General features: G+C 44.9%; 1 protein-coding gene across 1 annotated transcript in view; it reads left to right on the plus strand.

Moving 5' to 3' along the window:
- The first annotated feature begins 7707 nt into the window (after positions 1-7707).
- LOC124712527 overlaps positions 7708-27018 on the plus strand; it is a 68997-nt gene continuing 49686 nt past the window's right edge. Inside the window, exon 1 of the mRNA XM_047242841.1 lies at positions 7708-7777. Within this exon, the coding sequence (XP_047098797.1) occupies positions 7730-7777 (48 nt within the window). The 5' untranslated portion in view covers positions 7708-7729. The remainder of the gene's footprint in view (positions 7778-27018) is intronic.

Here is a 27018-nt window from a genome sequence, read left to right on the forward strand (position 1 = left end):
ATCCTTATAACACCCAAGGACAGAGGATGACACGGAGGCCGATACACATCCCATGGATCGTCACGACCTGGCGAGGAGCTCGTTTATGCGTGGAAGTATCCTGTCAGTCAATAAATTGCCTGACAGCTGTAGTATAACCAGAGATCTACACGTCTCCTCAACCGACTGAGGGAGGAATCTGGAAAAATCACGATGGATACTTCGTCAGTGAATCCTTTTGTTGCAGGAAAATGCCCCTCCATGCACGTCTGATGCTGAGGCTGCCAAACTGAAATCCATGCGTTTCCAATTGGTTGACCATGTACCCGTTATCTCCTCACCTACTGCCTTGACACGAGCACCAATTTCCTAAAGTGAAGGAACACCTGCAGAGTCATCGTTTTGACGACACTGATGATGCCAAATACGCTCTAAGGCTATCTTTTTGAATGAAATAGGAAAGCTGCAACTTTAAATGCTCTGACTCTTTCCGTTCTATGGAAAGCTAGAAGCATTTCGATTGCCCCGGTGATTCCAAGCCACAGTAGACACGTTATTCGATTTTGTCAAAATTCTCTAAACGGTCACCATAGTCTATGAGGGCTAAACAATACGACCTGGATCCGTGTTCGATTCCAGTGACCATTTAAATAGTGATTGAAAACCATCAGCACTGACGGTGGAAATTTCCAGTAGAAACAGTCATCTACTATCCGCAAAAGATGATGTCAAAGAGGGCAGATGACAGGAAAGAGGTACGGGAAACCGTCTTGCCCTTAGGATAGAAAACGTCTTAAAGTGCCAAAGAATCTGAAATTATTGTCATGAGAAGACGGAATCCCTAATACAATTATGTATCGACGTCTTGGAAATAGGTGAACCTATTCTAACACATATGGTTCAAATGGCTCTGAGTACTAGTCCCCTAGACTTAGAACTACATAAACCTAACTAACCTAAGGACATCAATGCGCGAGGCAGGATTCGAACCTGTGACCGTAGCAGCAGCGCGGTGCCGGACTGAAGCGCCTAAAACCGCTCGGTCACAACGGCCGGCTTACACGTTTCGAACTTTATACAGTTAACACAATTTTTGAACCTGAGTCACTTCCCAAGTACTAGAAGAATTCCAGGTTAGCTCTCACCTGATACGGAATCGTTGCTGGTTACGCCCTATAGCATTGGAAATTTTGAGGAGGGTGGGGTGAGGGTGGGGGAGGCGAAGGGGATCAAGCCCCTGCTGCCTGCTGTATAGAGCCGTGTGTCCAATAGGAAGTAACTTCTGCAAGTGGCTTCCATAAGCACTTGTTTAGGTGTTGATATTAAAAACATAAAACTTCCGGAAGGTTGCTTCTGCAAGTCACTTGGCCAAGTTAATTTCTGTAACTTGCTGCTAGTACTTGCAGAAGCGTTTCCGCTAGTGTCGCGTCGTGAGCTAGGGAAGTGGAAATTTACAGTGTCGTGCTTAAAAACCAGATCAGCCGCTACCGCTGTGGCGCTAATATCGCTGAAGAAGAATCGTGACGAAAATAGACAAGTTTGAGTGAGGAAATGGACACAGAGGCCTAGATATTTGCCAAGAATCTCTATTGAATGAACTGAAATGAGAGAATTTCACTCAGATTAAAAAGTTTTAACAATGTCGTATTCACATTGCTAACATCTCTTTTCTGCTCTAAAATCAAATATTAATGAACAGTGCAAATGGTTCAAATGGTTCTGAGCACTGTGGGACTTAACACCTAAGGTCATCAGTCCCCTATAACTTCGAAATACTTAAACCTAACTAACCTAAGGACATCACACACATCCATGCCCGAGGCAGGATTCGAACCTGCGACCGTAGCGGTCGCGCGGTTCCAGACTGAAGCGGCTAGAACCGCTCGGCCACTCCGTCCGGCTAACAGTGCAAAAATGCGGTACGCTATATAATCGAGATATCGCTTTTAATTACCCTTCTATTTTTGCAAACAGTATTTATTACTTTTATTACAAGCTGCAGTTTACGGATGTCTGTTCTCCCATTGTACTTCCCGTTCAGGTGAAACAAAGTAATCGGTAAATTCATTTGCACTTGGCTGACGGTAGCCAATTATACTTGTTAGGGGCTACAATGGTACATATCTTTCGGACCATCTGTCACTGCGCAATCTCGTTTTCGACAAAGACATTTTTATGCCTTTATTGAGCACACAAACATCCTGCAAAGACAAGAAAAACTCTTAGGAACTGACAAGTTCGGAAATTTCTTGCAGTATGATGCAAAAATCTGTTTCCACCAAGTTGCGGACGCTACTTCTGCAAGTCGACGAAACTCGCGGAAGTCAATTCGCCGCGGGTAGCTTCTGTAAGCACATGGCTACACGTGGTCTTTTTTAATCTCATTTTGTTCTATATTGTTCGTTGAGTTTGTTCGTGGAGGACATCCGATGACACTCGTTCAGGTTGTTTGTTCATCCGTTCACTCAGGGTTTTTTTTTCGGAGGGCAGCAAAACCCTCTGACCGAACACGCTGAGCTACCGTTCCGGCATTTTTCTCATTTTGGTCGCTTTCGTTTGTTTCATCTGCTCGGGATGGACGTCGTAAGACACCCGTTTAAGTTCGTTGTTGATCGATTAACTCAGTTTTTTTTTTATTACAGAGGGCAGCTAACCCTCTGACCGAACACGCTGAACTACCGTGCCGACGGCATTCAGCGTGCAACGTGCTCAAATGATCCCCTGCGTGCTGCTGAACGCATAGAAGCAACCCGGCTTCTGCTTACGATACGTGTGCCTCAGGGTGGTATATGCGACCGCAGCGCGCTCTAGCGGCAAACCGGGGTTACAAGTGATACGCGCGAACTACAGAGTTCACATGTGTTCTTGGAATGGACCAGGGCAAACCAGCTGCTGTAGCTCCCGAGCCGTCCTCACTCGGGTCGGGGTTGCTGACGTCGGTGTGACCGCAAACGCTACAACCAAGTAAACAAGAGACAGAGACCGCGTCGCATTCGACGTACTGGTTAACGAGATTTGCTTTTGTACGTCGAGAATGTGCGACTGCAGCGCTCTCCAGTTGCGGTTGTCAGCGGTATCTAGCTCGCAGATTATACCGTTTGTTTCCGAAGTGGATGGGCGTACAATTCCTTTGTTAGCTGCGTTAAAACGCATATTTCCTCCACATGCAATCCATGTTATTCCGCCTCTAGTCTACACAAATAAAAACATCAGTGTCCGCGTACGTGTCATAATGCAGAAAGAAAAGTTTCATGTGCTGTCAGTAACGAGACCAATTAAAAAAAATGCATTACAAATAGTGCGACTTAAAATTCCAGTAATCTTCCACGATAGTAAAAAATTATTTCATCATTCTCACCTTTTTTTTACACCGAAAGCTCACCCGTACTTGGTCACTGTATCTGTTCGGCAGTAGAATCTATAGAACATGTGAAATGTTGGACTTGTAGCAAGGAAGTGCAAAGTAGCTGCTAGTAGCTTATAGATCAAGTCTGTCGAACAAACTCAGTGCTGAAACAGAGAGAGTGCACACATACAAGGTCCAGTAACATTAATGTTCAGCGCCCACGTTGGACGTCTAAGTAGTATAACCACTGATAGATGGCAGGCCACAGCACTTGCCGTGAAGGGTGTGTTAAGGGGAGAGGCAGGGAGGGGGTGGACAGAGTGCAGTCGTTGCTTTAATGTGGGGACGGAGCGATTTACACTACTGGCCATTAAAATTGCTACACCAAGAAGAAATGCAAATGATAAACGGGTATTCATTGGACAAATATATTATACTAGAACTAACATGTGATTACATTTTCACGCAATTTGGGTGCATAGATCCTGAGAAATCAGTACCCAGTAATAACGGCCTTGATACGCCTCGGCATTGAGTCAAACAGAGCTTGGATGGCATGTAAAGGTACAGCTCCCCCTGCAGCTTCAACACGATACCACAGTTCATCAAAAGTAGTAACTGGCGTATTGTGACCAGCCAGTTGCTCGGCCACCATTGACCAGACGTTTTCAGTTGGTGAGAGATCTGGAGAATGTGCTGGCCAGCACAGCAGTCGAACATTTTCTGTATCCAGAAAGGCCCGTACAAGACCTGCAACATGCGGTCGTGCATTATCCTGCTGAAATGTAGGGTTTCACAGGGATCGAATGAAGGGTAGAGCCACGGGTCGTAACACATCTGAAATGTAGCGTCCACTGTTCAAAGTGCCGTCAATACAAACAAGAGGTGACCGAGACGTGTAACCAATGGCACCCCATACCATCAAGCAGGGTGATACGACAGTACTGCGATGACGAATACACGCTTCCAATATGCGTTCACCGCGATGTCGCCAAAGACGGATGCGACCATCATGATGCTGTAAACAGAACTGGATTCGTCAGAAAAAATGTTTTACCATTCGTGCACCCATGTTCATCGTTGAGTACACAATCGCAGGCGCTCCTGTCTGTGATGCAGCGTCGAGGGTAACCACAGTCATGGTCTCCGGGCTGGTATTCCATGCTGCTGCAAGCGTCGTCCAACTGTTCGTGCAGATGGTTGTTGTCTTGCAAAAGTCCCCATGTGTTGACTCAGGGATCGAGACGTGGCTGCACGATCCGTTACAGCCATGCGGATAAGATGCCTGTCATCGCGACTGCTAGTGATACGGGGCCGTTGGGATCCAGCACGGCGTTCTGTATTACCCTCCTGAACCCACCGATTCCATATTCTGCTGACGGTCATTGGATCTCGACCAACGCGAGCAGCAATGTCGCAATACGATAAACCGCAATCGCGATAGGTTACAATCCGACCTTTATCAGTCAAAACCTGATGGTACGCATTTCTCCTCCTCACAACGTTTCACCAGGCAACGCCGGTCAACTGCTGTTTGTGTATGCGAAATCGTTTGGAAACTTTCCTCATATCAGCACGTTGTAGGTGTCGCCACCGGCGCCAACCGTGTGTGAATGCTCTGAAAAGCTAATCATTTGCATATCACAGCATCTTCTTCCAGTCGGTTAAATTTCGCGTCTGTAGCACGTCATCTTCGTAGTGTAGCAATTTTAATGGCCAGTACTGTATTTGACGTCCAAAACAGCAACATTGTCTTTCAGGCTAAGGGTGGAGTTGTTTCCGGATCGATTAAGTTTTTAAATTGTTTGCGTGCCGCCGTTGTTAAAGGCTACCGTGGATGACGAAATGGTGCTGTGCAAAATCGGCACCGAGGCAACTGTGGTGTCGCACGGGCGATATATATCATGTGGTCGTCTGCTGCGGGATGTGTTCGGGCGAATAGACGTGCATCTGTTGAGCAATTGACCGTCCAGATGAACCAAGGGGCTACCGACGGCGTCTCCCTAGCGATCGTTCAGCGAACTTTGCTGCGAATGAGCGTCCACAACAAGCACCTTATTCAAGCACCTACGCTGACTGCTGTTCATCGGCGAAAAAAATCTGGAGTTTGCAAGCCAGTACCGCTACGCGACGTCCACCGAATGGCAGCAGATGGCCTTTTCATGTTAACCACGTTTTGGGCTCCATCAGACAGATGGTCGTTGGCCTGTAGGCCGTGAAAGGTATGAAAGCAAACATCCTGCAATAGTCATCGGAAGGTTCCAGGCCATATGGCATTCCCTGGGTGATCTCATCATTCTGGAAGGCACAATTGATCAACCCAACCCTACATCTATCTGATTTGATCCATTATAAATGGTTCTGAAAGCCTGCGACTGTGAAAACAATAGGTTTGTTTATAGATAACTCATCTGCTACCATGTCCATTATAATTATCCGGGCTGTTATGCCGTGGTCGGTTGATGAATTCTGTGTCAATTCCCAACGTTTCGTCCCCGTCTGCGGAGGACATCTTCAAGGGGGTCTGTAGCTCGATGGAAGGTCCAACACACCCACTCGCTCGCTACTGACTGTCAGAAGCCAGCGAGTGGTTGTATAGGACCTTCCATCGAGCTACAGACCCCCTTGAAGATGTCCTCCGCAGACGGGGACGAAACGTTGGGAATTGACACAGGATTAACCAACCGACCACGGCATAACAGCCCGGATAATTATAATGGACATGACATTTCCGGCCGTGAAAGTCTACATTTTAGTATCATCTGCTACCAGTCATGATTTTCTTTATTTTATTTTTCGCACGACGCGTTTCAGGAAATGATTCCCTTTTTCAAGTGCGTGTTTTGTGTTTGTTATGCTAAATGGACCACACGGAAACTGAAAGTCATCGAAATGAAGCAGACTCTCACACATCGACAATATCACATAGAAATGGCGTAACAAACACAAAAAACGCACATGAAAACGGGAATCATTTCCCGAAAAGCGTTTCGAGGAAAATAAAGTAAAGAAAATCGTGACTGCTAGCAGATGAGTTATTTATAAACAAACCATACATCTATTCTTATGAACCATGCCCTGGGCTACATTCTATTTAATTTTCCTCGGCACAATGGCATCTACCAGCATGACAATGCAGCGCATCACATACCTCGCAGTGTACATGTGTGGTTCGAAGGGCATCAGGATGAGTTTACCGTACTCCCGTGGTCACGAAACTTCCCGAATTTAAATTCAACTGAGGATCTTCAGGACCACCTCGTTCGTGCCATTGATCCTCACCCGAGAAACTTGTCGCAGCTAGCTATGGCACTAGGGGGGAGGGGGGGGGGCATGGCTCCACATCCCTATCGCTACCCTTCAGAACCTCAATAACACTCTTTTTGCATGACTTGCATCGGTCCGTACTGCAAAAGGGTGGTTATTTAGAGTTTTGACTGGACAGTGTATTTATATAACGTCGAATATTATTGAACATACTTCCAATAAATTACTCAGAAACCCCCAGCCCGTTTTAGAAAATTCAAAGCTAAATAAATAAAATGGATTTAATAAGACACAAACCAATTTCATACCAATTCTTACCTCTGAGTCTCTGTTCATTACGGTATACTCAACTTCCATAACAAGCAACCATGTATGTTACCATTTGCTGTAGGCGCTAATCGTCAATGTTATTTAGCAAAAAGGCACTTTTGTTGGGCCTTCAATGCGCTGATGCCTTGAAATAACCACTTTCTTATCACGTAAGTTATAATACGAATATTATTTAAGGCCAATATCACGTTTCCCTATCACTTTAATACAACAAATCGTACCAGTAATGATGTGTTTCCAAGAGCTCCTCAATCAGCTGGTGCTTTGAAATGGCTTACATCAGGGGACGTAAGTTATAATATAAAATACATCAAATAATGCCTTTAATTAAAATACAACATGGCGCCACCCAATTTTGTACTCAAATGGGATGTGATGTAGGTGGCGTAGGTGGCGTTCTTCGGTCTCATTTGTCTGCGTTCAAATGTATGTTCAGAATTTCTGACGTACTTACATTCCTCTTCACGCTCGGAAAGACTCTGCAGTGTGCGTTTTACGCGGTACGCTCAAAGTAGACGTTCGACTGAACGGTTGCTCCGACGACGGCTTTAGGGACAGGTCTGTAATTAGTAGTCAGTGCCTGAGCGGTCCCTCGTGCTCCGCGCCTCTCCGCTCTCTCTCTCTTCGAGTAACCTGGTTTTCTAAAAGACTTTACCGATACTGGCGGTTCGAAGGGGCGTGAGAGGTACAGGTGTGGGAGGGAGGGAGGGACAACCGCTGGAGGGGCGTGGGCGTCTCTTAAGAAGGCCCTGCGGCCCGCCAGCCGACAGTCCAGTATTGGGGAACACAGCAGGTGGAGGAATCGCCATGGCTGCCCACGGACTCCTGGTGTCGCTGCTTTTACTGTTCCCTGTGGTAAGCTGTTGTACTGTAGTACAAAGTGGTTTCAGGATAAGGCGAAGGTATAATTGATAGGTACCCTGGTATCGTAGGAGAATTGTCCGACAGTGTAGCCGAACAAAGTGTAGCCGAAATTTCCACAGACCCCACGTCAGACCTACGTAGGACTTTTTCTAAACATCGGTCCCAGAATTTCTGATCCTTGTCGAATGACACTAAAACCACACGTATACGTATGGTAGGCTCATGGAGATTAGGGGACACTATATTAGTGTTGCACAGCATCACCTGCCTTTTGCTCCTCTCAGGTGCAGTCTTTTTCCTGATCGATTAAAGTACCCCTTAGCAAAACCCATACATATTTTACCGTAAAAATGGATGTACGTATACACCTTTGTTTTCCACATCTCTTCTTAAACCACTGGACCGATTTCAACTTGGTGTACATATCACTTAAGCAGTGTAGCCCACAGCGCGCGAATACCCGTGTTTTAGTCATTCAATATTAGCGAATGAGAGCACTCAATGACGTGCAACTTACTTTACATGTAATATCAAACCTTTACGAAACTTTTTCTCACCGGATGTCCCCCCCCCCCCCCCCCAGAAAATGTTGAAAGGAAGAAAAACCATCACTTGCAACATTTCCGTTTTCATGCATTAAACTGCCTTATCAAGAATGACACTTTAATTTATCACTTCATTACCACCAACTCTATTCGCATACAGTGCCTACATATGTCGCTGAATGTACCTACAAAAATACATTCTATATATTTTTCCACTGCGCATAGTTCAGGAGATACAATGTCAATTACTCAGATATGTGAAAATCTGCGGCCTCGTGTATGACGTTTTAATTTATTAGCACCTTACTACTAAATCTACTCACAATACATTTCGCGTGCAGTAGCCATATGTATCATTTGCTGTGCAGCACATAGTTCAGGAAATACGACGTCATAAACATTGATATGCGGAAAATGAAATTGTAGAGTGAAAGTGGCTAGAGTATGTGAAATATGTTTACAAATACGTCTAAAATATGTTAAATACATGTGAAATATATTTGACATCTCTATACGCGGGCAAAGAGACGGGTAAAAAGCTCATGCTAAACCCTTCAACGATTCCAACCAGATTTGGTACACATATTGGTTACGATATAGATAAAAATATTTTGAGGGATAAGAACATGTATTTGACATGTGTATACGCGGAAAAAGCCACGGGTAGAAAGGTCGTCCTAAACCCTGAAACGATTTAAACCATATTTCCTACACATATTAGTTACGATCTTGATAAAAATACTGTGAGGGGTAAGAACCACAGGCCTCCTATTGGTGTAAGCATGTTAAAGTGGAGAGAGGAGGAGATGGAATGACAGCGAGGGAAGGGAGGAGATGGATACAGATAGGGGGAGAGTGAAATGGACAGAGAGAGGAGAAGAAGAGATGGATGGGGTAAGGAGAAGTGAACAGTTGAGAGACAGGAGGAGGAAGAAATTAGCAAAGAGATGGAGGAGGAGGAGATGAACTGAGACAGTGGGAGGAGCAAATTGACAGAGGAAGGAAAGAAGAGGAGATGGACAGAGAGAGGGAAGATCAGGAGATCCAAGAAAGGAGAGTGCGATTAACAGGGAAAGGGGGGGGGGAGGAGGAGGTTAATAGATGTCGGGCATAAATACTTACCCGGGTAACGCCAGTTACTCAGCCAGTTGATATATGAAAAAGGATTAAGAATTACAATTTTCCCACTAATTGCGGCTTAGGAACTGCCTGTGAAGACATCGAAGCGATTCGTTATTAATTGTATTGTGTGAAAAGCACCTGCAGAGCAACCATCTTCGTCGACTGAACAGTAGCGCTACATAATCATGGCTATACCGCACTACTGTGTGTTGTTGTTGTTCTGATGCTTCACTCCGAGGAATGGTTTCGTGCAGCTCTCCATGTAAGCTGACATGACTCAGGATGTGCCCCATAAACCAATTTCTACTTTTACTCAAGGTGTACGACCAATTTGTTCCCCCACAATGCGATTCAGTAGCCGCTCATTCGCTGTTCGACGTACGCGTCTAATATTCAGCATTCTTCAGGCATCACCATTTTATTTTGGATTTTTGGTCATCGGCAGAGGGTCGGCATGATTGTTAACAGGTGGGTCATGGTCAATTTAGGGGTGGCCGTGTGCCATTCATGTCGGCACGCTGTTCTCCTCCCCCCACTTTCCTGGGGATGGAAAGTGTGGTGTACCGTAACCTACATCGTGGAGTATTATCCATGTGAAAGTGACCGAAAGCTTCCTAAATATTTGAGAATCGTGTAACTGAGGTTTTATTTGGGTAGCAGCCCGGTATTCACCCATCAGGATCTGGAAAACGGCCTAAAAATTATGTCCACTCTGCCCGGCGCTCCGATCCTCGTCGTTATTCTGCGTGGTCAGGGCCGACGCATCCCCAGTACTTTAAAAAAGCACGGCTGTCCGGGCGGGTTCAACATTCTTCTTTAGCAGGACATTTGAAACGATTCTATTTTCTTCTTGTCAGAAGTGATTATCGTCCAGTTTCCAATTATATACAAGCCTACACTCCATACAAATACCTCCCGAACACACTAACAAATACTTAAAATTACATTAGGCTTCAAAAGTATTTTTTTATGGTTCCGTATCTCAAACGGTAAGAAACAGGACCCTTGCAGGATCACTTTGTTGTCTGCTTGCCTATCTGTCTGTCTGTCTGCTCAGCTGTGCAAAACGATTTTTCTCCCGAACGGGTAGACGTATAAACTTGAAGTTTACGTCCCATATTAAGGTCTAAGGTCATTTTGCCGCTTAAATAAAGTGAATCTTCTAAGTCAAACCAATCAGAATTTGTCACATATTTTGATACTCGCAAACTCACTCATCAAAGTTACTGGGTTCTTTCCGTTGACCTACAATTATGAACTTTGCTAAACAGCTAAGTTTCAAAGTATCACCAATGGAAATAAATCAGAAAATAGTTGATGTGTGATTACATTACTTGGAAAAAAAATTGCCAATTTTTTGTCACACTGTCTGCCTGTCCGTCCACCTGTTAGGACTATTTTTTTCTCAGGAACGGATAGATATATCAAGTTGATATTTATGTCACACACTGAGGTCTATGGTCCCTTGGCCGTATAATACACGTTAGTTTGTAAGTCAATGCAGTCAAAATACACGGCCATATATGTGACATATTTCGATACTCGCAAACTCACTCACTAAAACCTTTGGAATACTTCCCCCTTGTGGTCTAATCATGAAATTCGGCAAGAAGAATGGTTCCACAGTACAAGTAAAGGAAAAGAAGCAAAACTTTTTTTTTTCAATTGGATCACATTAACGACTTGGAATCTCTGGGACCGAATATCGACAATAGGCAAAAATCGTCGAGATCCCCGATTCCAAAAACGCATGAACTGTCTGTATACGTAATTAAAGTTTGTAGGCAATCCTAAGTGCCTCAGTCCTACTCGCACTGACACCTGATTCTCTGTTTCTTTTTCCTTTTGTTTCTTTCAGCTATGAATCGACAAAACTTGCCTCCAATTCCCCGGAGTCGATTTGGTTCCATAACTAGTGCAAATATCGCAAAGGCTTCGTACCAAGCATTATGGGATTACTTTGCCGCTTCCGATGATCCCAGCGCTTGTGTACCTGAGCGTTAAGTGAAGTGTGCTTTCTGGCTATGCCATGTCGCTGCACGGTATACGTCTCTTCCACAGGGAATCACTAACCAGCGAAGTGCGGCGTAGTTGAGGCCGAAATCCATATCAGTTTTCCCCCATTAGCTTTTAACCCCACAGCGATAGAGACTGGTTAAAGATTCCGATGGAGGCCCTCCTAAATTGACTGTGATAGCGAAGTGGCGGGAATAGCCCGAGATATCGCTCTCGTGCGGCCCTTTATCCGGTTAACATTAACTTTCGTCCCGAAGATTCAACCGGACACAAAAACTCCAGACGGCCCTGAGAGCCTCGCAGAGTCACAGCTGTCCGAAAAAGGACTGGCTTGGCGCGGGATGGCTTGGTATGTGTGTCTTCGATCTCAGTCAATTGGGAGAAAACAATACTGCCCTCGCGTAGGCGCACTATGACATTCCAGCACGAGTGGTTGAATGCTGATCAGAATGGACCGTCACTGCTACAATTTGTGAAACTGCCAACAAGATGTACGTTGACCTGACTACTCTGCAGTTCACACCCATGCATTGGACGAGGGCTCATAGAACCATTATCTGGCTATTCTTCAACTGTTTCACTCTGGATTAGCACATTGTAAAATCAGTTAAAGCTTTCCGTACGAGCTCTGACGTCTCTTATTTTATTACGACGTTCGTTTTTCACTCTGCAGGTGGAAGAATCAATGAAATATTTTTCCATTCGCACTAGAAAATTGGCGACAGAAATTTCGTGCAAGAACTGTCGGCGCTATAAAGGACGCCTTTGTTACGATGATTGTCGCTCCTACTCACTCGTCACACTCGTGTCGCTCTTTCCCCTATTTCAGGATAATACAAAAAAAGCTGCCCTTCTTTGAACTTTCTTTTTGTCCTCGGCAATCCTATCTGGTAAGGGTCTCACATCACGCAACAATACTCCAGAAGACGGACAAGCGTAATATAAACAGTAGATTTTTTTCCTCTTGTCAGCGTTCTGCCAATGAAACGCAGTAAGCCTCAAACTTTTAAATTTTTGTGATTTATCGCTTAACTGAAATTTTAGGGAACTTTTTTAGTGCAGGTCTTCACACATTTTATACTTCAGGGTCAAACGATACTTTCCGCATCATTCAGATGTCTAAATCATTTTTCCATTTCGTTTTGATCTTCTAACGACTTTACTAGACGGTACGCGACAGCATAATCTGTGAAGAATTTAGGAGAGCTACTCATATTGTCTTCTAAATCGTTTGTACAGCTTAAGAATAGCTGAGGTCGTACATCACTTACAGGAAATACGCAGGAAATCACGAATACAGACGCGCAACTGACACGATACTCCATAAGCGCGCGAGATGACTGGATACCGCTTATGAGGAAGGGATACAGAAGTCTTCAAGCAATCCAGAAATTTAGAACGATCTTTAGGTCCCTTGTTTATAGCACTCATTACTTCGTGTGCTGTGTTTGATAAGAACAATATTTTATGACTCTGTGCCGCCTGAGTGTCAGTATACCGCTTTCTTTATGGTTATTTCATAATTTGAAAGAGGCTACAAATCGATCTCAGTGATATGGGCGTATAAATCAGCTGATTTCTCTGTTTCCTTTTTTGTCCATCTGTGTTACCTGTCTAACTTTCCAGTGTTTATGTGCGGATCTTGCGTCTAGCAAGTGGTTGTATATACAAATGCGTCTGGAAAGTTCACTGAACGCTGTCAGAAAATGAAAAAGGTTTACAAACAAAATACGTTTGCTGGCCTTCAAGGTAATCACCATTACCTGCAGCACACATGTGACACCGGCTCTACAGCTTTTTGAAACTATCAGCAAACGCTTATTATGGAACCGCTCTAAGCACTGTACTCGCGCGTTGTTGGTTTGTCAGCCGACGTTTTTGGGACACGGGGAACGATAAACGCCACGCCATTTACAGTGGCTTGGTCTCTGAATCGTATTGGTAGCAGCAGGTCTCATCACCAGAAAAGATGAGGATGTCCAACAATGCGCGAGCTCGATGCTTAGAGCTATTCAATAATAAGCGTTTGCTGATAGCTTCAAAAAGCTTTACAACCGGTGTCAGATGCGTGTTGTAGGTGATGGTGATTACCTTGATGGCCAGCAAAGGTATTTTGTTTGTAACTCTTGTTTATTTTCCGAGACCATTAACCGAACTTTCAGGACGCACCTCGTTTGGTTGCTAAAAATGGAGCCGTTCGTCGGCATCCTCCTAAAGGGACCTAATTGGAATACATTGTGGCTTAGATGACTATCTTCGCTACTCCTTCATTATCGAGAGGGAGCTGAATCATTCCTCAGGTCCTAATGTGGTTTTAAAGACCTAAAGATGAGCCACGAAACGAGTGTCGTCACGTCGAGATTACAACAGGAAGAGGGAGGCGATGAAGTGCTGTCTCACCAGTGACGTGGGTGCGCAGCGTTAACAGGGGCTAGAAGGGCCCCGGCGGGTATTGGTCTGGATAATGGCGTTAGGGGGCGTCGTGCGGCGCCGAGAGCGCAACTTTGTTACCAGCAGGCGGCGGCAGAGGAAAGAGGGCAGATAGCCTCGGGCAGCGGAAGGGGCGGCAGTGTTGTGAGGGGTACTGGGTGTCGGGCACAGCTGTACACCACCGTGTGTTGCGGAGTGCAGTGCGCCTGTCACTGCACGTGCTTCCATTGTGAAGACACACAATATTGTAGCCTTCATTGTTAAGCGAAATAACGGACACGCATCACGTTTGAGACTGCTACATACACAGAACAAGCACAACAATAACAGCTATGTCACAGCTATTGTACATTCGTACAAATTTTTCCCCCAGTCGCTTCTCTGGTGTAAACAGTCTACCGCTTCGTGTCGATGCCTAACGGAATTACACTTGACAAAAAACGTAAACATTCTTCTGCTTGGGGTCGATGCCTAACGGAATTACACTCATAGACAAACTTGGCAAACCAATTGCCATGACTCACGAGAAATCCTTTGTATACTACGACGGCTGATCGACAAAGAGTGAGACTAACTTTTTATCAAAGATTTTTGTTATTCCATTTCGGTGTTTGTATGACATTCTTTCAAAGTACTCCCATCTACTTGGATTCACCTCTTCCAGTCCTCAAACACATGGTGCAGGCCATTCTTTGTCAGGTCCTTGAGAAACATTTCATTTTTCTTGAGCACTACTTTAAGAGTTCTCAGACTGAATGCTCTGAAGCTTTGCCTTTAGTAACGGGAACGAAAAATTTCACAAAGAGCAAGATCGGGAGTATAATGCGGATGTGGTACACAGATAATGTTGAATGGAGCAAGAAAGTGAATGACTCGATTAGCGACGTGAGGTCGCACATTCTCTTGATGAAGTCGTCACCCATTCCGAGAATGTGAAATATCCCCTTAGAAAAATTGTATAAAGGACAGTGCTGGAAAACCTCTATGTTATTTGATTTTCAAACATCTGAGCAATACTGAACGTACTCAGACATTTTTCTCTTTACTTATTCTGATCATCACTAAACTGACCCATATTTTTTTTTTTTTTCGCAGCTCAATCTGACTTTCAATAATCCCTACAAAAGAATGGATCTGACTAACAATAACCTATACCTTTCATGAATCACTTACCTCACAAAAATCTTTGTTACTCAAACTACTGCAATACAGCGTGTGCCAATACTGCCAGCTGAATAAAAGATTGTGACTACTGAAGGCAATAACTACTGATAGGCATAGTTAGCAAAATTAAAGATTTTGATAGAAAACAAACAATGTATTTACCTTAATAATGTTCAAAGTTCACCATATATACACTCCTGGAAATGGAAAAAAGAACACATTGACACCGGTGTGTCAGACCCACCATACTTGCTCCGGACACTGCGAGAGGGCTGTACAAGCAATGATCACACGCACGGCACAGCGGACACACCAGGAACCGCGGTGTTGGCCGTCGAATGGCGCTATCTGCGCAGCATTTGTGCACCGCCGCCGTCAGTGTCAGCCAGTTTGCCGTGGCATACGGAGCTCCATCGCAGTCTTTAACACTGGTAGCATGCCGCGACAGCGTGGACGTGAACCGTATGTGCAGTTGACGGACTTTGAGCGAGGGCATATAGTGGGCATGCGGGAGGCCGGGTGGACGTACCGCCGAATTGCTCAACACGTGGGGCGTGAGGTCTCCACAGTACGTCGATGTTGTCGCCAGTGGTCGGCGGAAGGTGCACGTGCCCGTCGACCTGGGACCGGACCGCAGCGACGCACGGATGCACGCCAAGACCGTAGGATCCTACGCAGTGCCGTAGGGGACCGCACCGCCACTTCCCAGCAAATTAGGGACACTGTTGCTCCTGGGGTATCGGCGAGGACCATTCGCAATCGTCTCCATGAAGCTGAGGTACGGTCCCGCACACCGTTAGGCCGTCTTCCGCTCACGCCCCAACATCGTGCAGCCCGCCTCCAGTGGTGTAGCGACAGGCGTGAATGGAGGGACGAATGGAGACGTGTCGTCTTCAGCGATGAGAGTCGCTTCTGCCTTGGTGCCAATGATGGTCGTATGCGTGTTTGGCGCCGTGCTGGTGAGCGCCACAATCAGGACTGCATACGACCGAGGCACACAGGGCCAACACCCGGCATCATGGTGTGGGGAGCGATCTCCTACACTGGCCGTACACCACTAGTGATCGTCGAGGGGACACTGAATAGTGCACGGTACATCCAAACCGTCATCGAACCCACCGTTCTACCGTTCCTAGACCGCCAAGGGAACTTGCTGTTCCAACAGGACAATGCACGTCCGCATGTATCCCGTGCCACCCAACGTGCTCTAGAATGTGTAAGTCAACTACCCTGGCCAGCAAGATCTCCGGATCTGTCCCCCATTGAGCATGTTTGGGACTGGATGAAGCGTCGTCTCACGCGGTCTGCACGTCCAGCACGAACGCTGGTCCAACTGAGGCGCCAGGTGGAAATGGCATGGCAAGCCGTTCCACAGGACTACATCCAGCATCTCTACGATCGTCTCCATGGGAGAATAGCAGCCTGCATTGATGCGAAAGGTGGATATACACTGTACTAGTGCCGACATTGTGCATGCTCTGTTGCCTGTGTCTATGTGCCTGTGGTTCTGTCAGTGTGATCATGTGATGTATCTGACCCCAGGAATGTGTCAATAAAGTTTCCCCTTCCTGGGACAATGAATTAACGGTGTTCTTATTTCAATTTCCAGGAGTGTATATCAGTTCATTATATCCAATATTACAAATTTACTCTTTCTGATGGACACACGTCCAGATTGTCCGCTCTCCAAATTCTGCCATCTTTCTTCCAACATCCACCACTGCTGGGAGCTCACCTCCAACTGCGCAACGCTACGCGCTGTTCTCATCCAGCTGCCCAACACTACAATAGCAAATATTCCAACAATGCAAACCAGCCACAGACTTCACATACCACAGTCAGTGATTTTCATATAGAGCGCTACGTGGCGTTACCAACATAAAAACCTAAACAGACTACTTATAAATGTTCTGGTCGTTTCCTTGCAATGTGTTTCCTCAGTTTAGCCAATTCTAACGTGTAGTATGTTGCTGTAAAAGTAGGGTGAGGGAAAACCGCACGTTGGTAAATCATTCCGTAACAGTCAAGATTATGACATGACTTTAATGAGGCCTATCATCTTTTACTACTGCAAGGTACTGGTAGGATGAGCTTCACGAAATATCTCTTTTCTGATTTCCTAAATCCCAAGAATGACTAGGCAAGTTTGCTTGCCTTGAAAAAGTGCCACTCTCGAAATCTGTAATTAATGGGCCAAATTAAGTTAAACATTAATTAATTAAACTGATAAAAAGGCGCCAACTCACAGGTCGTTTGATGATTTAAAAAAACAGCGATCCATATACTGGACACACAATAATCATGATTAATCTCATTGGAAATTATTGAGGGGACGTGTAAACTGACAGATTTTAAGAATCTGGACTAGGAAGCGGAATGGCGCTGTGAGATGTGACAGCAACGAATTTAGCAATAATTACCATTTACTTCGTCATTAAAAGTAACACACTCACAGATGTCAAGTGAAATACACAGTTACTTGGAATGTTGGCGGTCGAATCTCAACACATAGTATATTATACAACAACTGAACCGATATGTGTGAGAGCAAGTCTACTAAATTACTGGTTACAACTTATCAAAATCACACACACACCGCATTTGCAGTGATCACTCACTCAACGAAGGATAGAATTTAGAAGAAAGCTTCCATACTCCACATGTAAGATCACTGGGTCAGAGCGCGACTGGCTGTAACGGTTTTTATATTATTTAATTTTAATTTATATTAATATTATTTATATATTATTTTATTTTTGTATTATCTCGCCACAGTCACGTAAACATCTGACAATGCTTCTACAAGTTTCGAACAGCCATTGGTCACCTTCGTACTAGAGACAGATGCAGCAAGAGGTCGTTGTTGCGTTCTCAAAACTTTGAGCTTTTTACTGTGTTCTTCGCAGCAGATAAATAATTCAGAATAAAAGACAACTCTAAATTTTGCATTCAGTAAAAATGAACTTTCATGAAAGCTAATAAAATCTAATCACAGAGTATATCTCTTACATAAAATATATCGACAACACGACAGCTGACAATGCGAAGGAAATCGCTTGCAGCCTTTAACCTGAAGATGACCACTGGATTGTCGAAAGCCACAACGGTACTGTGAAATGCTGATTTGATTGTCAAAATCGAAAAAGTAAAAGATTTTATAGGTGGAATCTTTCAGCCCTTCAAAGCAAAAACTGGTATACAGCATAGTAATAGTCTATCCCCAAGCTTTCTTTTCAATTGTGTTATAGATGAAAGTCAGAAATTAGAAGGAAAAATTGAATAAATATAAGATTACATCAAGAAGGTTGGGAAGAGAAAACAGAAATATTGTCTTGCACTTGCAAATGACTTGGTATACTTTCTAAAAATGTAACGCTTTCTGCAGTGTTTTAGAAGAGACGACCATTAGGAGCGACTTAAGAAATTTTGCAGAATAAAATTTAGCAAACGTCAAATTCCACCGAAATTTATGAAAACAGGTATCGGCCAAAAGAGAAGGTTAAAAAAATTAATATCTTGAGAAGATAATTTTAAAAAATGGTTCGGAAAAGACTGCTATAGAAGTAAGGATTCATAAAACGGAAGGGCATGTTTTATAACTAGAGACCTATAGCATTAAAAATACCTGCCCAAAAACACAAAAATAAGGGATTATAACTATACTGACTCCAAAATGTCTGTATCCAAGTGAATGTCTATCGTTAAACTACAATTCAGGGCCGGCCGGTGTGGGCGAGAAGTTCTAGGCGCTTCAGCCTGGAACCGCGCGACCGCTACGGTCCTCGAGCATGGATGTGTGTGATGTCCTTAGGTTAGTTAGGTTTAAGTAGTTCTAAGTTATAGGGGACTGATGACCTCAGATGTTAAGTCCCACAGTGCTCAGAACCATTTGAACCGTTTCGTTTTTTTTTTTTTTTTTTTTTTTTTTTTTTTTTTTTTTTTTTTTTTTTTACAATTCATGTAAATTAGGGATACTGGAAAGGTGAATCGTTATGGGGATATTAGCTCCACGAAAAATTATGGAAAGATGGAAATTACGAAGTAACGATGAAATGTATCGAAACACGGTAAACGAATCATAAGTAAAGAAAAAAACATGGTATTTCTTGAACATTTATATCGAACGGCATACACTAGATAACCAGAAATGTCTTCAAATATTTCTGGGGCGGAAAGTCAATAACAAGTAGGATCGTAGGAGTAAACGAGTATTTAGAAAAAAAAAAAACAGAATAATACAATAACTGAAGAAACAACCAACAGGGAAACGTATCTAACATGGAAGGATTCCAAGTTGTGAGAGTGAGTAAAACTGGTCTGAAGTGGTCAGCAGCCAGGAAGAAAAAACATAGTGAACAGGTGAAAGAGTAGGGCCGAGTGTTGTACCTTGGAACACTTATCTGATTTTCGTCTCTAGCCAGCCCTGTAACAAAAATTTAATAATTTTCGTTATTCCATTTCCAAATGAGAGCATTCATTTTTTATGTGCTTCAGTCATTCTATGAAATTACAAAAGCTGCTCCGCAAATTTAAGATCTTTTCCTTATGTCAAAACATGTTGCAAGCTACAACTTGGTCATGTAAATAGGGACAAACATTCGACTCAAATTTAAAAGCGTTGCAGTAGAGAAAATCTTGTCAATACGTTATTCTGAGGTCTATTTGTTAAATTATTACTCTACTTCATATTGTCAAATGCCAGTTACCCCTTGAATAAATTTTTAAATTGAACTTATTCAATTTTCAGGACAAATAAAAATTGTTTATACATTACAGAAACTCAGTTCATTTACAAGTATCACGTGTTCTGTGGTAAAAGACATGTTCTGATTCGAGCTACAAGACTTTGCGCGACAGCTGTAGTACGAATTAACGATCTACATTTTATAGAACTATTTGCAAAAGAAATATAGCATTTTACTCACTACAGTACAAAATTCTGTACATGCAGCATGAACAGTACGTTACAAACAGCCTTAAGATATCGTATAGTAGTTGAATGCGTAGAACTCTAAATGTTTACAATCGCTGCACAAAACACAACTTCACGTCTAACAACAACCGAAACTGTAGAAAACGGTGGAAATTCCTTGTGGCGATACGTAGTGTGCACTTCTTTGTGTGCTTATAAAATCTGACTGAAGAACCGACCAAAAAACGCAGTCCTCTATGTTCGAACACTCTCATTATTGGGAGAAAAGAAAAGAGCAACCAATGATGACTTAAAACTGGCACATTCCCAATATTTGTCCTATCCGAGAAGGAAGGGAAGAAAATAAAGAAAGAAAAACAGTGTTGAAATGTTTACTTGACCAACCAGAAGCGGTATTGGGAAGAGTTTTGATGTAAAGTCGAATTTGAGATGCCATGTCAATTAGCAATGTTGCACAGTATGTGGCTGAGTGTAACTTGATGTGAGTGCTTGCACGGTGCACACAGCAGATGCGCCGTCCCCTGGTGCAGTAGAAGCCAGGCACTGCAGCTGGCAGCACGGGCAGAGGGAGCCACAGCGCCGGGCCATGAATAATGCACGCCGGCCGGAAGTCCACTCCCCGGGCGGGCAAATGACTGTCAAACTGCAGAGCCGGCCAATGGGCCGACGCAGCACCTGCTATTAGGCAGACACGCTGCTTACCGTGATCTCCACGCATTCATCTCTGGAAGTATAGCGCAATTACTGTTTTTTGACAGCTGACAATAATTTGTATTTTTCTCCTTTTTGATTTAGTTACGGCAACAGCTGCTGCTTTCTAGTGCTGATTTCAGATGTTGTTGTTGTGGTCTTCAGTCCTGAGACTGGTTTGATGCAGCTCTCCATGCTACTCTATTCTGTGCAAGCTTCTTCATCCTTGAGTAACTACTGCAACCTACATTCTTCTGAATCTGCTTAGAGTATTCATCTCTTGGTCTCCCTCTACCATTTTTACCCTCCATACTGCCCTCCAATACTAAATTGGTGATCCCTTGATGCCTCAGAACACGTCCTACCAGCCGATCCCTTCTTCTAGTCAAGTTGTGCCACAAACTCCTCTTCTCCCCCATTCTATTCAATACCTCCTCATTAGTGATGTGATCCACCCATCTAATCTTCAGCATTCTTCTCTAGCACCACATTTCGAAAGCTTCTATTCTCTTCTTGTCCAAACTACACTCCTGGAAATTGAAATAAGAACACCGTGAATTCATTGTCCCAGGAAGGGGAAACTTTATTGACACATTCCTGGGGTCAGATACATCATATGATCACACTGACAGAACCACAGGCACATAGACATAGGCAACAGAGCATGCACAATGTCGGCACTAGTACAATGTATATCCACCTTTCGCAGCAATGCAGGCTGCTATTCTCCCATGGAGACGATCGTAGAGATGCTGGATGTAGTCCTGTGGAACGGCTTGCCATGCCATTTCCACCTGGAGCCTCAGTTGGACCAGCGTTCGTGCTGGACGTGCAGACCGCGTGAGACGACGCTTCATCCAGTCCCAAACATGCTCAATGGGGGACAGATCCGGAGATCTTGCTGGCCAGGGTAGTTGACTTACACCTTCTAGAGCACGTTGGGTGGCACGGGATACATGCGGACGTGCAATGTCCTGTTGGAACAGCAAGTTCCCTTGGCGGTCTAGGAATGGTAGAACGATGGGTTCGATGACGGTTTGGATGTACCGTGCACTATTCAGTGTCCCCTCGTTGATCACCAGTGGTGTACGGCCAGTGTAGGAGATCGCTCCCCACACCATGATGCCGGGTGTTGGCCCTGTGTGCCTCGGTCGTATGCAGTCCTGATTGTGGCGCTCACCTGCACGGCGCCAAACACGCATACGACCATCATTGGCACCAAGGCAGAAGCGACTCTCATCGCTGAAGACGACACGTCTCCATTCGTCCCTCCATTCACGCCTGTCGCGACACCACTGGAGGCGGGCTGCACGATGTTGGGGCGTGAGCGGAAGACGGCCTAACGGTGTGCGGGACCGTAGCCCAGCTTCATGGAGACGGTTGCGAATGGTCCTCGCCGTTACCCCAGGAGCAACAGTGTCCCTAATTTGCTGGGAAGTGGCGGTGCGGTCCCCTACGGCACTGCGTAGGATCCTACGGTCTTGGCGTGCATCCGTGGATCGCTGTGGTCCGGTCCCAGGTCGACGGGCACGTGCACCTTCCGCCGACCACTGGCGACAACATCGATGTACTGTGGAGACCTCACGCCCCACGTGTTGAGCAATTCGGCGGTACGTCCACCCGGCCTCCCGCATGCCCACTATACGCCCTCGCTCAAAGTCCGTCAACTGCACATACGGTTCACGTCCACGCTGTCGCGGCATGCTACCAGTGTTAAAGACTGCGATGGAGCTCCGTATGCCACGGCAAACTGGCTGACACTGACGGCGGCGGTGCACAAATGCTGCGCAGCTAGCGCCATTCGACGGCCAACACCGCGGTTCCTGGTGTTACCGCTGTGCCGTGCGTGTGATCATTGCTTGTACAGCCTTCTCGCAGTGTCCGGAGCAAGTATGGTGGGTCTGACACACCGGTGTCAATGTGTTCTTTTTTCCATTTCCAGGAGTGTATTTATCGTCCATGTCTCACTTCCACACATGGCGACACTCCATATAAATACGACTTCCTAACACTTAAGCCTATGCTCGATGTTAACAAAGTTCTCTTTTTCTCTGCCATTGCCAGTCTACATTTTATATCCTCTCTACTTCGACCATCATCAGCTATTTTGCTTTCCAAATAGGAAAACGCCTCCACTACTGTAAGTGTCTCATTTCTGTGGTGTCACCGCCAGACACCACACTTGCTAGGTGGTAGTTTTAAATCGGCCGCGGTCCATTAGTACATGTCGGACCCGTGTGTCGCCACTGTGTGATCGCAGACCGAGCGCCACCACAAGGCAGGTCTCTAGATACGGACTAGCACTCGCCCCAGTTGTACGGACGACGCAGCTAGCGACTACACTGACGAAGCCTCGCTCCTTTGCCGACCAGATAGTTAGAATAGCCTTCAGCTAAGTCAATGGCTACGACCTAGCAAGGCGCCATTAGTAACATTGCATGTATCTAAAGAGTCTCACTTATATCGCCACAATCTCCAGATGTACCAAAAGGATGGATTAAAGTTAAGTATTACAGAAGCTACGTACTTTTCTTTATAGCATTCATTACGTATCCTGTTTCAGACCTCACGTCCATCTGCTAGCTTAGCGCGTGCCTTTCGGCTTCCTCTCATTGTGTCTAGGCTGTCTTGTCTAGACACAACAATTTCCTAATTTTCCCGAGTTGACAACATTCCATTATCCTCGTTTTGGTTTTGTTGATGTTCACCTTATATCCTCCTTTCAAGACACTGCTCATTCTGTTCAACTCCTCTTCCAAGTCCTTTGCTGTCTCTGACAGAATTACAATGCCATCGGCGAACGCCGACCGGAGCGGCCGAGCGTTTCTAGGCGCTACAGTCTGGAACCGCGGGACCGCTACGATCGCAGGTTCGAATCCTGCCTCGGACATGGATGTGTGTGATGTTCTTAGGTTAGTTAGGTTTAAGTAGTTCTAAGTTCTAGGGGATTGATGACCTAAGAAGTTAAGTCCCATAGTGCTCAGAGCCATTTGAACCGTTTCATCGGCGAACCTCAAAGTTTTTATGTCTTCTCCGTGGATTTTAATACCTACTCCGAATTTTTCTTTTGTTTCCGTTACTGCTTGCTCAATGTACAGATTGAATAACATCAGGGAGAGGCTACAACCCTGTCTCACTCCCTTCCCAACCACTGATTCCCTTTCGTGCCCCTCGACTCTTATAACTGTCATCTGGTTTCTGTACAAATTGTAAATAGCCTTTCGCTCCCTTATTTTACCCCCGCCAACTTTAGAATTTGAAAGAGAGTATTCCAGTCAACATTGTCAAAAGCTTTCTGCAAGTCTACAAATGCTAGGAACGTAAGTTTGGCTTTCCTTAATCTTCTAAGATAAGTGGTAAGGTCAGTATTGCCTCACGTGTTCCAATATTCCTACGGAATCCAAACTGATCTTCCCCGAGGTCGGCTTCTACCAGTTTTTCCATTCGTCTGTAAAGAATTCGCGTTAGTATTTTGCAGCTGTGACTTATTAATCTGATAGTTCGGTAATTTTCACATCTGTCAACACCTGCTTTCTTTGGGATTGGAATTATTATTTTCTTCTTGAAATCTGAGGGTATTTCGCCTGTTTCATACATCTTGCTCACCAGGTGGTAGAGTTTTGTCAGGACTGGCTCTCCCAAGGTTGATTTCAGATATGAACCACAAAACCGAGCAGTGAGACTAACATGTGGTGCTTGTTGTGCCGTGCGTTCACACAGCGCGGTCGCCACACGTAAGACGCGGCCACCGTCTTTTAGAGCGCCAGTGGCGCCAGCGCGAAACACTTGAAAGCGCTCACAGTGGGGGCGCCTCAAGAGATGCAGCAGTCATACCGCTGGAGGCGACGGAACCAGTCAGGAGGCAACCCTACCTGTTTAAGTCGCGTCGTCGCCGCCCGGAATGGGGGTCGTCTGGTGGGCCACTTTGAGTACGGAGCAGGTCTCCTCTCAGTGGCGACGCTGTTACTGTGATAGTGTTTACGGGAGATGAACATCGGCTACGAACCTGGAGACGAGTGACTACGCTGAATTATGTTTCACCTTGTTTTCAGAACAAATCTAAGTTCTAATAATTCTGACTTTCCATTTGGGAGTTCGTACCTGGGACACAACAGTGCTCACCCGAAGTCGTTTTGTAACTTTCTCTTCTGTACTAATCGGTACACTTACACCATTTGATATTTAAACCAAAACAAAAAAAAATGGCTCTGAGCACTATGGGACTCAACTGCTGTGGTCATAAGTCCCCTAGAACTTAGAACTACTTAAACCTAACTAACCTAAGGACAGCACACGAGGCAGAGAAAATCCCTGACCCCGCCGGGAATCGAACCCGGGAACCCGGGCGTGGGAAGCGAGAACGCTACCGCTCGACCACGAGATGCGGGCCAAACCAAAACAAAAAAATGATAATAAAGAATGGAGTGGTGACCTGGACAGATTCACACATACGGGTTGGATCCTATTCTGTCCACTTATTCGTAAGAAATACTCTTAACAAAACTTACAAGACAGTTCTTTTAATACTGTGGTGTCACCGCCAGACACCACACTTGCTAGGTGGTAGCCTTTAAATCGGCCGCGGTCCGTTAGTATACGTCGGACCCGCGTGTCGCCACTGTCAGTGATTGCAGACCGAGCGCCGCCACACGGCAGGTCTGGAGAGACTTCCTAGCACTCGCCCCAGTTGTACAGCCGACTTTGCTAGCGATGGTTCACTGACAAATTACGCTCTCATTTGCCGAGACGATAGTTAGCATAGCCTTCAGCTACGTCATTTGCTACGACCTAGCAAGGCGCCATTATCATTTGCTATTTATCTTGTGATGCATGTACCGTCAGACCGATGTTCACCAATTGTGGATTAAAGTTAAGTATTCCATCAGCTACGTACGTTATTGGCGATATTAATTACCTTGTCCAGTTCCAGACCTCACGCCAGCCTGCGTGAGCTTAAACGCGTGCCTTTCGGCTACCCGTCACTGTGGATTGGCTGTCTTGCCAGTCCACAATAAATACCACATGCGTTAACTCACTACCCCAATGACAGCTGTGATATCACGCATCATGACCACCCTACTGGGTAATTTTTTCCACCGCGCAGAAACTCTAGGAACCGATCGACGAGTGGATATGGAGCAAAAAAGGTCTAATGAATACATGTCAAGAAATACATGGTTTCCATGCTAGAGCCGAATCATTAAATCTTAATTTTAAATTAATAACAGCCTCAGTTCCAATGTTTACCTAGATTTACCTAGGTTTCAGTTGGGATAACCCAATCTTCTTCAGAATAAAACGAATTACGATTTGTCCATAATGGACAACGTCCAAAACAGCGTCATACTGCAATAACTTATCTGGGAAACAGCCTCGGCCCCACTTCGCGACAGCAGTACGGCAGCAACAGACGTTGTACTGTAACTGGCTACAGCCTCGAGAGTGCATGCGCGCTAGTGCACTAACATGCACTCCTAAACTTAAAATTTTTATGAATAACGAGGTGCGGCTAACGAAATTGACGCATACGTTATCCTGTAAGGAACAAAGATATATCGACTGTCTTAACATTTGTAATAGTTTGTTGGACGTCAAAAGTGAAGGGAGCAATGCGTTTACTATTTTAAGCCAACCTAGCACATTCGGGCTAATCATCGAACTTGACCGCATGAGGATAACTACGTGTGTGAAATACCAAATAATCCCAGCTATTCAGCAAACGGGAGTGCTAAAAACATGTTGGCAAGGGTATGATAATTACTCCCTAAAATGATGGCGGATGGAACAACGGTTGAAAACCTTCAAAAAAGTTTTTGTTTCGCAGCTGCAGCTGCTCGTTAAGAAGGTTATTGCAATGTGATGATTTATTGCTATATTATAGTTTTTAGTTTTTGTCGTAGTTCCTTTTATCCTGAAGAAGGCTGGGTTATCCCAATTGAAACCTAGGTAAATCAAGGAAAACATTGCAACTGAGGCTGTTGTTAATTTAAAATTAATATTTATACAGTTGCTGACAGGGCCGCGAAATGTTGAAAATATTAAAATTTATTAAATCATACTTTGTTAGGGAGACTGCGGTCTAATACGTGCTGTACGGTGCTCCCACGGTTACAGTATGCTTGGTTTCCTCCTTGAGGCTGGTACTGTTCCTCGTATGTCATGCCCTAGCGCCGCCTCCTGCCGAAGTAATTGGTAATGTTGTATCCGATTCGCTCATTTTGTAGAGAATGTGATACAGCATTGTACAAAATGATTCTGTGTTCGAATCGAGAGCTTGCTGCCATGGTATTTACATTCGGAAAGGCAAATAGCCACGGGCGGCGGGCAGCAAG

This window comes from Schistocerca piceifrons, chromosome 8 (genome assembly GCF_021461385.2).
Source record: "Schistocerca piceifrons isolate TAMUIC-IGC-003096 chromosome 8, iqSchPice1.1, whole genome shotgun sequence".
In the NCBI taxonomy this organism is placed as follows: Eukaryota; Metazoa; Arthropoda; class Insecta; order Orthoptera; family Acrididae; genus Schistocerca; species Schistocerca piceifrons.